The 12,542-nt window shown below is 37.3% G+C and overlaps 1 protein-coding gene across 1 annotated transcript in view; it reads right to left on the bottom strand.

The window, feature by feature from the left end:
* Window positions 1-2,621: 2,621 nt before the first annotated feature.
* MAP3K2 (mitogen-activated protein kinase kinase kinase 2) overlaps window positions 2,622-12,542 on the bottom strand; it is a 28,026-nt gene continuing 18,105 nt past the window's right edge. The window contains exons 11-16 of the mRNA XM_062498129.1: window positions 10,539-10,745; window positions 9,673-9,821; window positions 7,726-7,857; window positions 6,451-6,580; window positions 5,209-5,386; window positions 2,622-3,465 (exon numbers count right to left, since the gene is read on the bottom strand). Coding sequence (XP_062354113.1) covers window positions 3,240-3,465; window positions 5,209-5,386; window positions 6,451-6,580; window positions 7,726-7,857; window positions 9,673-9,821; window positions 10,539-10,745 — 1,022 coding nt within the window. The 3' untranslated portion in view covers window positions 2,622-3,239. The remainder of the gene's footprint in view (window positions 3,466-5,208; window positions 5,387-6,450; window positions 6,581-7,725; window positions 7,858-9,672; window positions 9,822-10,538; window positions 10,746-12,542) is intronic.

Genomic DNA, 12,542 nt, shown 5'->3' with positions numbered 1-12,542 from the left:
TCTGAGAATACAGCTTCATTGTGGCATTTACAGAAAAGCAAATCAACCCTGCAGCAGAATTGCTTTCACTGGCAATTTTTTTACAATTGGATTCAACAATTAGAACCAATTTTGTAATCCTAAAATGTTGGTGGCTTTTTAAGTGAAATACAAGAAGTTGTGAGCAGGGATCTTGTCTCTGCAATCCTCAAATTCCATGTACCCTCAAAAACTCTAGAATGAGAGGCCATTCACCATCACCCCAGGAGTCCCTCTAAGTGTTTAACAAACCATGTGTACAGCTCATTTTATTACATTACCCCACTATGAGTAAGTAATAGCCAACCTTTTGGTAAAAGTCTGATTTAGCTTCATAATTATTTCTAGCTCAAAATATTTGTGTTAATAACCAACTAATTTAAATGGAAATCATTTAAATCAGTAGAGAAATTTTCCTTAGGGTGAAAAAAAACTAGCTCAAGCCTAACCTTGGTTAAATTTGTAAAATTTTACTAGAATCACTCCAACTGGAAAATGTCAATTTCATTTAAGAAGCATAGTCTTTACTTTGGCAGCTTTCTGACATGTCAAAGACATGATGAAAAATGTTTTCTGAAAGTCGCTTTTTTCCTGGCTCCAAAACACTGACCGTTGTCATGACTGAATGCCATTTTCTTTAGAAAAGGCACAAAAGCAGCAAATTTGATTGTTCAGTAATTAAAAATCACAAGGAAGTGATATTGCAATATACATGATCCAGCAGTGTCTCACAGAAAGGTCACATTATAAGAAAACTATATTCTGAAAATTTTCAAGCTTCAGAGAGTGCAGTTTCTCTTTAGAATAGTATATTTAAATGTTATGAATGCTACAGATAAACCTGGTTCCCTTTAACGTCCTTTTTTGGTAATTTAAAATTTCCTTACCTTTTCAGGTATCACTGACCACTACTGATTTTTATATACATTTTCACCTTGGTTTTGGTACCTTCTTAGTCTGTAATTCAATCATTTCAATTACATGATCTTGAAAATTACCTACATAAACTATTAGATTCTACATTAAACTTCCCATCCCTACTGTCACTATATTTTGCTTATAAAGCAAAGGTCCCTCAGAGCAGAGTACATACCAATTCTTCTTTAAGGCTGCTTCATAGCTTTTATCTAGTGACAGAGAAACAAAACAAAAAGTCAGTACAAGCTTCCCTGCCTTTCCTTCCAGCCTTTTACACTTTTCCTGGTATGACTAGTTCTTCCTGTGCTCAGGAAACCTTGCACAGTTGTGCACCCTGATCGAGAAAATAATAAGTTGGGTAAAATATGCACAAAAGCTGAAGAAGTCACCACTCTCAGTCTCTGGAGAGATGGCCACAAAAAAGTCATTCTTACTCCACTACAGGTAAAGTGATTAGGATAGATCCATACTCCTGCTTATGCTCTGGTAAGACATATGGAATTCAGCAGAATAAATTCAGAAATCTCATATGTGAGTGACTGTGGGAATGGGTAAGCTTATTGTTCTGTCTCCATGCATTTTGTAAACCTGATATTCCTCTAAAGATGCAGAACAGGTAGAACCTTGTCACACTAGACAAGGGTCACAGTACCAGCCTGCTCTGCCTTTAAAAAACAACAAAAGCAAGCAATGAATCATCCAAAACAGTAAACATAATTTCAGTTCTGTTGTCCAATAGTTTATTTCCAAATGCCCCTTTAAATTATTTATGTTCTGTTATTCTACAAAAATATGAGAGTCTGACTTTCCTGTTGTGAAAAGTCAGTTATTCACTACACCTGATCAGTACCTGGGCTCCTCAACTGAGAAGCAGTATTTCAGATTTTCACCTTTTTTTATTATGCTCTTTCAGAAATAGAAAAAATAATTAACATACACTTTATGACAGTTGGAAGTTGGACAAACACCAATCTGGATTATCAGGCTGGAATAATCACACACATGTTATTTAATTGCTGGCTCTCTCTGCACTTCTGGGCTGTTCATCATACAATTTTCTGTGCTGTACCTCCTTCTTCATAGGATTTATCAGTGCAACCTTATTAAAATTACAACTGGAGCCTTAGCTTTCTCAGTGACTCATTCCTGTTGTTATGAGATGTTTGACTTTATTTCAAGAACTCTCAATACATCCTAGATGACTGACCTGCATTACTGAACCAATTTTTTTTAGTGCAGATTGGGAAGAATTTGATATTATTCAGGCACTTGATGTTGACATACATTCCATCCTAGCGCCTCTCAACAGCTTTGAAAACATTTCTTATAGCTCATTCTGAATTCAGTAACTCATATACTGCACAAGGATAGTCACTCCCTTTTCCCTGCAGCCATTCATGAGACTGTGAAGGAGAACTGACTCTCAACACCAGTATTTTTTAATCAGCTAAGATAACTGTCTCCCTCGAAGCTTATGCAACAGAGGTTCTCTTTGGCAGATAGAACAGGAGGCGTTCTCCTAAGTATTTACATCCAACAGCTGACCCTTGTCTAGCATGGAAAATTTCCCCTTTGCAGTACAGTAGTTTCTAGGAGTCTGGGCCCATAATCTGTTTACCTGTAATTATTTTCCTATTAAGATAATACAATAATTCTACACCAAAACCTCTAACTAGTACATCAGTTTTGAGCTTGTTTTTGTTATTTTATTTTGGTCACATAGAAGTACCAGCTAGACATGCTGCTGTACAAAGAGTTCTAAGTTCTTCCAGCTTCATCAATTAACTCTCAGAACTGCATGTTCCTGCTTAAACTGTAAATTCCCAAAACTGATTAACTGCTAAAATATAATAAGAACTTAGAACTCTCTGCTGCAAGTACCTACAAAATAGATAAGAATCACATAGAAGCAACCTTGTCCTTTAGCTGCATGTCTATTTTTCCCTGCACCCTGAGTCAGTCAGCGGTGTCAGAAAAAGTCACACAGTTCCTGACTGTCCAAGCATTTGTAATTTTTTTCCTCTTTAAATAAGGAACAAATATGTACTAAAGTGCTTTATCTACATCAACCACATCAGTACATTATAGAAACAAAAAGTTCTAGTCCTGGTGGGAGGGGGGGAAGAGAAGACTCTCATTTTAGATACAAAATTTAGATTGTTTACAATCTAAGTGAAACAAAGATTCAAGAGAATATTCTCTCTCTTGTCTTTTTTCTCCATTTTCTTTGTAAAAAATAAAAAATAAAAGTGCAGTCAAATAGAAAATAAATGCAGTAGATGCAAGCTGAGTTGAGGCAGGTGTTAGTGATAGTGTGCAAACGTGTGTCTCAGCAGTTCATCTGCAAACGGTCGCAGCTTGGCCTCGATAAAAATCCGTTTCAAGAAATCCCGAGCGTGGTCGGAGACGTGAGGAGGGAGCTGGGGGTTGGTTGGCTGAGTGGCAATTTTAAAGATGGCAGCCATGGCTTCGAACTCTGCCCATGGGGGCTTCTCAGTGAGCATTTCTACCACTGTGCAACCTACACTCCTGAAACAGAGGCAGAAGTGAAACAGCAGGTTACAACAGAGTCATGCCCTTCCAGGAAAACAAGAAATAGGAGAGGGACTCAAATACTACAAATAGGCAGTGTCCACTTAACACTACAGAGTAACTTCAGCACGTTAACGGGCACTGGGAAAAAAACCAGCGTGTACTGCTATAACTTAATCTCAAAGTTACACAAATCACTATCCATGTCTCCACTTTATTACTTCCCTGGGCCAAAAGCTACTACCTCAGTGAAGGGATAATTACGTATTTATCCAGGCAATACCAGCTGTGGTAGGGCACTGCCAGCATCCAGTGCTCAGCAGGCTGACAAAGGCCACGCACTCAGCAATGCACTTGGAAGCTTTCCTGCTCCTTGAGGCCAAACAGAATTGCAAAGCATCAGGAACGCTCCATCCATGCACTGCGTGTTGCCAGCTCATTAGAAATGCACAAGTTATCACTACTGAATTGTGTACAAACATAATATGGCAGCTGAAAAACAAAAGCCCTACTTCATGGTATCTTCTCTTTTAGTTAAGGACACTTAGAATATACTTAGATTGACAAACAGAATTTTAAGTTCCTCAATAATCTTTGTATACAAAACTCATGTTTAAAGAATTTAGGAAGGTAGAAGAGCATACATATGGCCAGAGAAACTTTGTTGCCGAAGTTCTAAAAGATCAGCATCTTCCAATAACAAGTGAATGATATTGCAAAATGGATTTTTGGCTGGAATAGTTTCCCAATTCTTAGAAAGTTTGAATGTTTTTCAAAATGCTTGCAGGAAGTTTTGTTGTTAAACAGAGGTACATTGCTTTACACAATAAGGATTTACTGACTGACAGCAGTCCCACTTCAGTATTTTTTCTTGAGTTTCCACCAAAAACACACAATAACTTTGGTACCAATACTTCAAATGTGAACAAGTCAGCTACTTGATATTATAAGGCTGATCTATTCATGTATGTCAAGAGTAATTACTAAGTAATCTGAAGTAGCCCAAATTAATTTCCCTGAGGTTAAAAGTATTGTATACAGTAAAGTATTTTGGTTGGATATAACACAATTCTTTTTTAAACAGTGTTACTACTCCTTCCTATCTGCTGCTGCCTGCCCATTGCTGCATGCTCACAGATCAGCTGCAGTGCAAGGGGTCTCACTGCCCAAGTCACCAGTCCACTGGGCTGGAGCCATGTTGGACTCTGGCATATACAATGTTTCACTAACCTTCATTTTTGAAAATTACCTTTTCCTCTTAGCTCTTAGGTACTTAATAACAACTGAAATTATTTATGGATACTCCATTTTAAATCTGGCAAATTCCCTCTTAAGTGCTTAACTTTTAGAGGAGTAGCATTTTATTTTCTGCCTTGCATCAAAGGGATTTCAGTGTTGAAGTTTCATTACAAGACATTGACTGAACTAGTGCTTCAAAGTTTCACACATAGCTTTCAGCCAGTACCTCTCCAGAATTAAACAGTTTGGTAATCCTAAATTCATGCAAGGTCAGTTGAAAGGATTCTCTTCTGATCTCCAAATTGATGGGCTGAGAAATTGCCACACAAAAGATTAAATTTCAGTGTTAAGACTCTCCAAATATGACTGTCAGTGTTCACATTTGCCACCTTCTTCAGCTTAAATCCCAGGATGAAACACTGCAGCTTGAGATAACAAACACCTACTCTCTGATGAAAATGAAACTACACTTTTCAGTAGAGAAGAGGGTTTTTAACATACCAGATGTCTGCTTTTCTGCCGTACCCTTCTCCACTAATAACTTCAGGGCTCATCCAGTAGGGAGTTCCTGTGACAGACTTCATTCCTGTACCAGAGAGACAGATCGTCTGCAGGCGTTTGCTGGCACCGAAGTCACCAAGCTTCACATTGCCTGCTGAGTCCCGCAGAATATTTGCTCCTGGAAGGAAGGGAATGCAGCATTACCTTCATGAAAGACTCAAGGTTTTGGGGTGGGAAACAGTCACAGAAGTTTCGATTCAGCGATACAATTCAACATCAACCTAGGATTTCAAGCCAGAGAATTTACTTTCTCTGCTCATTCTGACTACTACACTCTGGAGTTCAGAAAATAGTGAACTGCCCAATGGTTTGCATCCTAGGCCTTTTCCAGGAAGGGGCAGTCCCTTTGTAAAGCCCTCCTGACAAAATAAGGAATGTGCCACACATTGGAAAAAAACCGGGAAAGGAGTTTCCACACAACTGAAGATGTCTCTGTACTATTTTAAAGCAAAACCTCAAACTGTGTTAGAGTTTATTCGAAACAACTATCTGCACATAGATGTACAGATTGACTGTGATATCTCAACCTGCAAAGGAACAAAACACTGTTGATACAAAACAACACAAAAATGGTGAAAATACTAGGGAATACAACAGTATTGTGTTCAACATACCTATTCTGCACATCACCATCTCCCTACATATTCACACCCTGCTTATGCAACACTTGCAAGTCATCTGCACCTATCTGCAAAAAGTAAATGTTTCATCAGGTTTCCTAGCAGTAAAATGGAAGCAGTCTGATCAGGCAAGTCACCTCTGCCGTTCACTTCCTGTACCAGTGAAGTGCTGGGTAATTTCTATATAACTGATAAAACAAAGCTCTGTAAATTTAAACTATGGAGTCGTGACGCTTTCCTCTACACATTCTATTTCTAATGACATCATTCTCCAATATATTTAAACCTATTAATAGCAAAATAAAATCAAAGGAATTTATCCTGATTGTTTTGCAGATGAAGACAAAGAAACACTGCCACAACTCTGCTAGAACGTCCCAAAGTTGCTTATTTTTCCATTCCCAGGTTACAACAGTGACAAGACTAAAAGATGGAAAGCAATCACACTGATTTTAAGCCAGTATTTTGGTATTTGAAACTTAATTTCATTTTAGTGCTTCACATAAGATTGGAAAAGGATCAGTAATCAAGAGCAGTGAAATGTGCACAGAACTATCATTACCTTTAATATCTCGATGGACAATCATATTACTGTGCAAATAGTGAACTCCTTCCAAAATCTGCCGTGTGTATTTACGAGTCACATTCTCTGTGAGTGCTCCATACGATTTCAATTGGTCTTTGATGGAACCCTACGGGACAGAAGTATAAAGCACTAACATTTCTATAATTCAACTGAAATTCAATCAAATTTATGCCTGAAATGCAGATATTTAAAATTACAATTCTTCTTGATTTGACCTTAAAACTCACAAGCAGCTGAATAGTTCTAGTCCTATGTACAGAAATAGAATAAAAAACCTTGATGGGTAAGTGGTGGTGATACTCAGGATGGACATAACACATGTATGTCCCTTCCTAGCTTATACTCAGAAAAAACATACTGTCAAGAAAAAAACCACCATGTGCTATAAGGTGGAGCTTTAGGTAAAAAATAAGAGGTAAGCAAGTCTTAGCTTAAAATAAAATGAAATCAAAACTTCTTGGGATTTTGCAACTATTTTTGTGCAACCATTTTTGTACAACCTGTCTTTGTCACACAGAGTTACAAACTCCTAAGATTACTTCTGTCACACTGCCCTCCAAATCTCAGAAAAATTCAACAAGTCCCATAAAACAAGACCCAGAACTCAAAAAAATGAAGAAGCAAACAAAAAACTCACAACCACAAGAAAGCAATGCCCAGACACTGCTTTTCCCTTCTGGAGTCTCATAGTAAGTAGACTGCTTTAACTATTCAGAAATATAGAGCCTCTGTTTTTGCAAGAGCACATTTTATTTAGCTCTGCTGACCCCACTTGGTGAGAAAATTAAAATCCACAGTTTTCTGACCCTGTAGAAGAACAGCAGTTCAGCATATAATACGTGCCACACAAGAAGCAAGCACCAGGATTATTTTCTGTATGCACTTATTCCCACCCCCATCTCAGCTCCTTTCTGTTTTCCAGAAATACTTGAAGCATGGCAAAACAAAACAATAAAATTCAAGGAGATTTAAGAGTTTACTAATGATAATATTGTCTTTTCAAAGACATTGCCAGGCACCACTTATGCCAAAACCAAACACAAAGAGCTTTTGTACAAACCACTGTAATTCTGAAAACCCAAGCAAGCAATGCAGAAGACAGGAGGCTGCAAGCCCTTGTCAGTACCCATCTCTGGTGTTTTTACTTTGCCAGTTTTAAATATCTGTGTGAACTTATGCAAAGCTGAATGCTTGGGTGCTCGTTGCACTGCACACAACCAATGGCTGAAGTGGATGAGCTCTCTTGCTTACCCCAGGCATGTACTCCATGAATATTGAGAGTGTCCTTTCAGGTGGATCTCTCAAGAAGCCATAATACTGAACAATTCTTTCATGCAGAAGATTTTTCAGCAACTGAATCTCACACTCAAGTGCATTTACTTCCTGAAATGACAGAAGAGGACAAATTTACCATGCTTGATGTAGTAAAACTAAGATTTTGGATTTCAATTTTTTCAAGCAGAGCAGTGTGTACATATTGAAGTGTTATGCAAACTAAGTAACAAAAATACTCCTACAGCTAATGTAGATCTTTTGCATTTTAAACAAGAAAATATCAATGTTAAATTGAGGTAATTTAAAAACCCCAAGCTATGTCTTTTCTAAACATTATCTTTGGGATAATTTTGCTGGTTTTTTGTTTCTCTTCTCTTTAAGTTGTTTGTTTCAGAGCACAGCAGATACCAATATGTGCATGAAGTCAGTGATCATTATGCAACATGTCATAAGCCTACAGTTGGGTAAAAGAACTACTAACAAAACACAGAAACCTCCGCTCACATTATAATCTTTGTGGTGGAACAATTAGCATCAATTCTTAACTTTTCCAGGATGATAGACTATACATCAAAAATACCTTTGAGTATCAGTTGATATTTTAACAATGAAATACAACAAAGGAAAACGCTAACAGCTGGTGCTTTCTCTGGAGCCACCCAAAATACAACAGATTTTGCAAACAGGAAGCTATTTTGAAATGGACTGTATAATTAGATGGTGGAAAAATACTAACCCATGGATTTAAACTCAACTAGATTCTGTATTTCACCTGTAAGTTTTTCATCAAAACCTGAATTTTTATCTGTCACAGCCTATTATGGATACCCTCGCACTTCTGAGACTAGAAAGAAAATAGACTTTTTAATACACAGAGGCACATAGTACTACAATATGCTATGACAAGTGAGCTCACAAAACTGTTGCTTCAGGAGAGATACTACCATATTTTAACATTTCCAAAACATAACAAGCTGTTGTGTTACACATTTTAAAGAAGTAGCAACAACAACTACACTAGGAATCTACAGCACAAATGATTCTTGACTTTTTGTTTGATCCTACACCACAAACAGCAGCAACTATAACTGGCAGCCACTCAACTCTGCAATCATGCTTACACCCATTGTTTCCCTGGCCTTGCTCCCCACAGTGCAGAATGCAATCGTAATGCAGGGAAAATAATAATTCTCTTCCCATCCTGTAAAAAGCAGCAAGTATGGGTTGGGAAAACAAGAAATAGTGGATTAGTGCTACTTTTAAACTGTTTATCTCCTTCAGCATCCAGCATTTGAAGATGGACAAGTTTAGTTTTAGAGAGAGAATAAACTAACAAGGAAATTTGTGTTCTTTAGGGAGAAACATAGTGTGTAATAGCAGTTAGTCTTAATGCACAAAGTTTAAAAGAAACAAAACAAACAAAAAAACCCCCAAACATAGAAATACCCCCTAATAAAGAGGAAAAAATAGGTAAGAATCACAAACTGTCTTCATAGCCAAAACCAATTTGTTTTCAATACTTTGTTTTCAGGAACACTTATATTAGTACAGCTTTTTCTGCTTATAAATCTAACTTCCAATTCAGGTTCAATAACTAATTATCTATTTCAGAGCACACTTCGTAATAGATTGTTTCCTTATAGAGTCTGAGACTACACCAAATCAAATTATGCATCTTCACAGCATAAGGATCTGTCTGAAAATTAAAAAATGTGATGTAATATTAAAATCAGGTAAGCAGACTAATTATCTATGGCACTAACAAAACAGAATTCCTAACAAGTACATGGCTTCCTAACACAACATGGCTTAAAACATGTTCAAAACATGTTCATCCTGTTCAAGGAAAGGAATGTGAATCTGGTCTAGAACACACCACTTCAGCAGAAGCCTTCTCCAAGGTCTCTCTTTGGTATCACTTACCTTGCTGGTTTCAGGACTATCGGGATCAAACTGAACTTGTTTAACAGCCAGTTCTCTTCCAGTATCAGCATCGTAACACAGATATACTCTGCCAAATGCACCTTGACCCAGCAGTTTGCCAAGTCTCCAGTTGGTTGGAGCTCGTGGTGCTGAAAATATAAGTTATGTTTTGGTTTTCAAATGAGCTTGTTATTCTGCTGAGCGAGAAAAACTGGAATACACAGAAAATAATTTTTTAAAAGACTACTTTTTCAACAACAGACTGTGCGTCCTAAACCTCACCATATAAATTACAAAGCTCAATAAAACTCTCTGTAAGATGGAAAACATGAGCTACTTAAACTTATTCACAAAATAAGTTGTGGTAGAACTAGACATACTTAAAACAACTAGTAATAGCTAATCTGAAAATCAGAAAAAGCATGTTAAACAAGCAACTTTAAAAAAAATAGAGGCATAATTACAAGTTATGTGCTACTGAAGTCATCACAAAATATATTTACTCCTGAAATTCTACCACAAGTATGAAGCAGTACCACTGAAAATATACGGCTTAACTGAAAACATGACCAACATCCGCAAAAATAAATAGTAACTGCAACCTACAAAATCCTTCTCAGGTCCCAAAGTGACCAAGAAATCACTTTTACAATGTTTTGTTATCACAGATGTAAATTCCAATTGAAAGTCTACATGAAGGCAGGCAAGGTAAGCAATGAAAATACTGACGAACATAGTCCTGACCTTTGCTGTTAGAGAGATAAAAACATTTACAGGCATGTGTTTGGATGACATGCTAGGTTTTGACATGATGCACTGGAAAAGTACGAGTTTTACAGAGGGGTTCACCAAATGCCAGAGCTTACAGCGGCTGGGAGGGCTGATGTCCATGACTGACAGGGTGGGATTGTCTATGTCACTGCCCCTCCTCCTCATTCGGTTATCTTCGTATTCCGGCGTAAAGACGCTGCTCCCGCTGCTGGTGCTCAGCGAGTGGTCAGTGGGACTGAAGCTAACTGGTGATCGGAAGCTGTTCCCCTGAGTCCTCCTGGCTCTTGGAAAAGTTTTACGACCTTCAGCGACACACACAGAACACAAATGTTACAGTACAAAAAGATACTGAAATGCAATGTACGCATGCAAATACTTCAGGAATTCTACATCACGCCACAGCGGAGGATAGGACACAACCATCATGAAATTTACTGGTTTAACTTTCCAACTAGAAGAAAATGAATATTCATCACAGATGTATATACGGACTAGACAGAATCAAAAACTTGTGTTTAACAGATGAAAACTGACCAAATTCTGCAACTGTTCTGAAATATAATCAACATGCTTGAAAAACCTGGAGACCTGTAAGAGGAGAAAGGAAAACGCCCTGCCTCTGCTTCTATTGCTCTATTAATGTGCAAATACCACATTTTGATATTTAGGAGAACAAAATACACATTTACAATCCTGTAGTGCACAAGCCAGGGTCTTCCTTCTGTAAACTAGAAATAATTGAATGCAGAGAAAGACTAACACATGGAATCAACAGGAAGACCAAAAAAGTATTTTAGAAATCAAAACACCAGCAATGCAAAATTTAGAGATGGCTACAGCATCCAAATAACAAAAACAGCGTACCAATCTTCAACCTGTTAATTACAACCAGATGACTAATACTATTTATGCCAATCTATTTAGATAACACAACTATTTTTAGGATAGTATTTCTTGATTAAGTTTCTTCCTACAGAGCTCAGCAATAATTGAAGAAGTCTCTGATTCCTGAGATTAGGTACTACACTGGAGGAGGAATTCCCAGAGGGCTTAAGAAAGAAGATAAAATATCTTTGAAATAGTAGACTCAGACTTATATACTAGTCTGGACAATTTAAATTCCAAGAAAGATATGCAAACAAGTTATTAAAACAGTTTTATTCACCACTGAGAAGACAAAACCAAGATAAACCAATCATAATTGGTTTGTCTCATGTAGCTAATCCAATTTTCCCATTTCAATGGGACGTTCTCACAAACCAACTCACGAAGTGTTGTAGACCAGCTTACTGGTTACAGATTATACCCAAGACAGATTCAGAGCAGTTATCAGTGATTCCTCATCAAAGGGGAAGATAAACTGCTGGGGATGTCCACTTAAATTATCTTCAGTCCATTTCTATACACTACTTTAATTCATGATGTACATATGATGGAACTTAACACACTGAAATATTGCAGATGACATCATGTTAAGTGTGGCTAAAAGTCCATTCACAGATAAAAATCGAAGTTCACAGTGGTATTGGAAGTGAGAGATGATTCAAAAACTAACAAGATGAAAATCAGTAAGGAAGTACGATATACATACTTAAAGAGAAATCTAATGCAGAAACTATAAAGTGAAAAGCAATTGATTGGCCTCATGTCATGAAGACAATTATATAGGAAATGTAACCAAAGACTGAAGAGCGGTCAGAATAGTGACCAGAAAGTAAGGTCATTCTGCAATATATTAATGTGACTGCTACATACCAAGATCTGCTTATATCCTGTGTTATACATTAAGTGGCTGTGAGAGAAGCCTCAGCTCGGGCAGGAAAAGAAAACCAAGGCAAGAAAACAGACATGTGTGTGATGTAGTGATATATATGGGCAAAGATCAATACGTCACTGTGTTAAAATAGAGTAACTAGATACTATTTCCATTTGCAGGAAAAACGTTTTGGGAGACAGAGAAAGTTAAGTTATAAGATAAGCTATCTTGGAAGTTGGTAACATGAAGAGCGTATGCCTTCCGTTTAAGTCATTTTAGAGTTTACTCAAAAGTCTGTGTGAGAGATATTTGACTTGTTAAATCTTGCCTTAGAGCAAGGGAC

This window comes from Cinclus cinclus, chromosome 9 (genome assembly GCF_963662255.1).
Source record: "Cinclus cinclus chromosome 9, bCinCin1.1, whole genome shotgun sequence".
Classification (NCBI taxonomy): Eukaryota; Metazoa; Chordata; class Aves; order Passeriformes; family Cinclidae; genus Cinclus; species Cinclus cinclus.
Note: the sequence above shows the minus strand (reverse complement) of the source record. Positions and strands in the feature narration are given on the sequence as shown.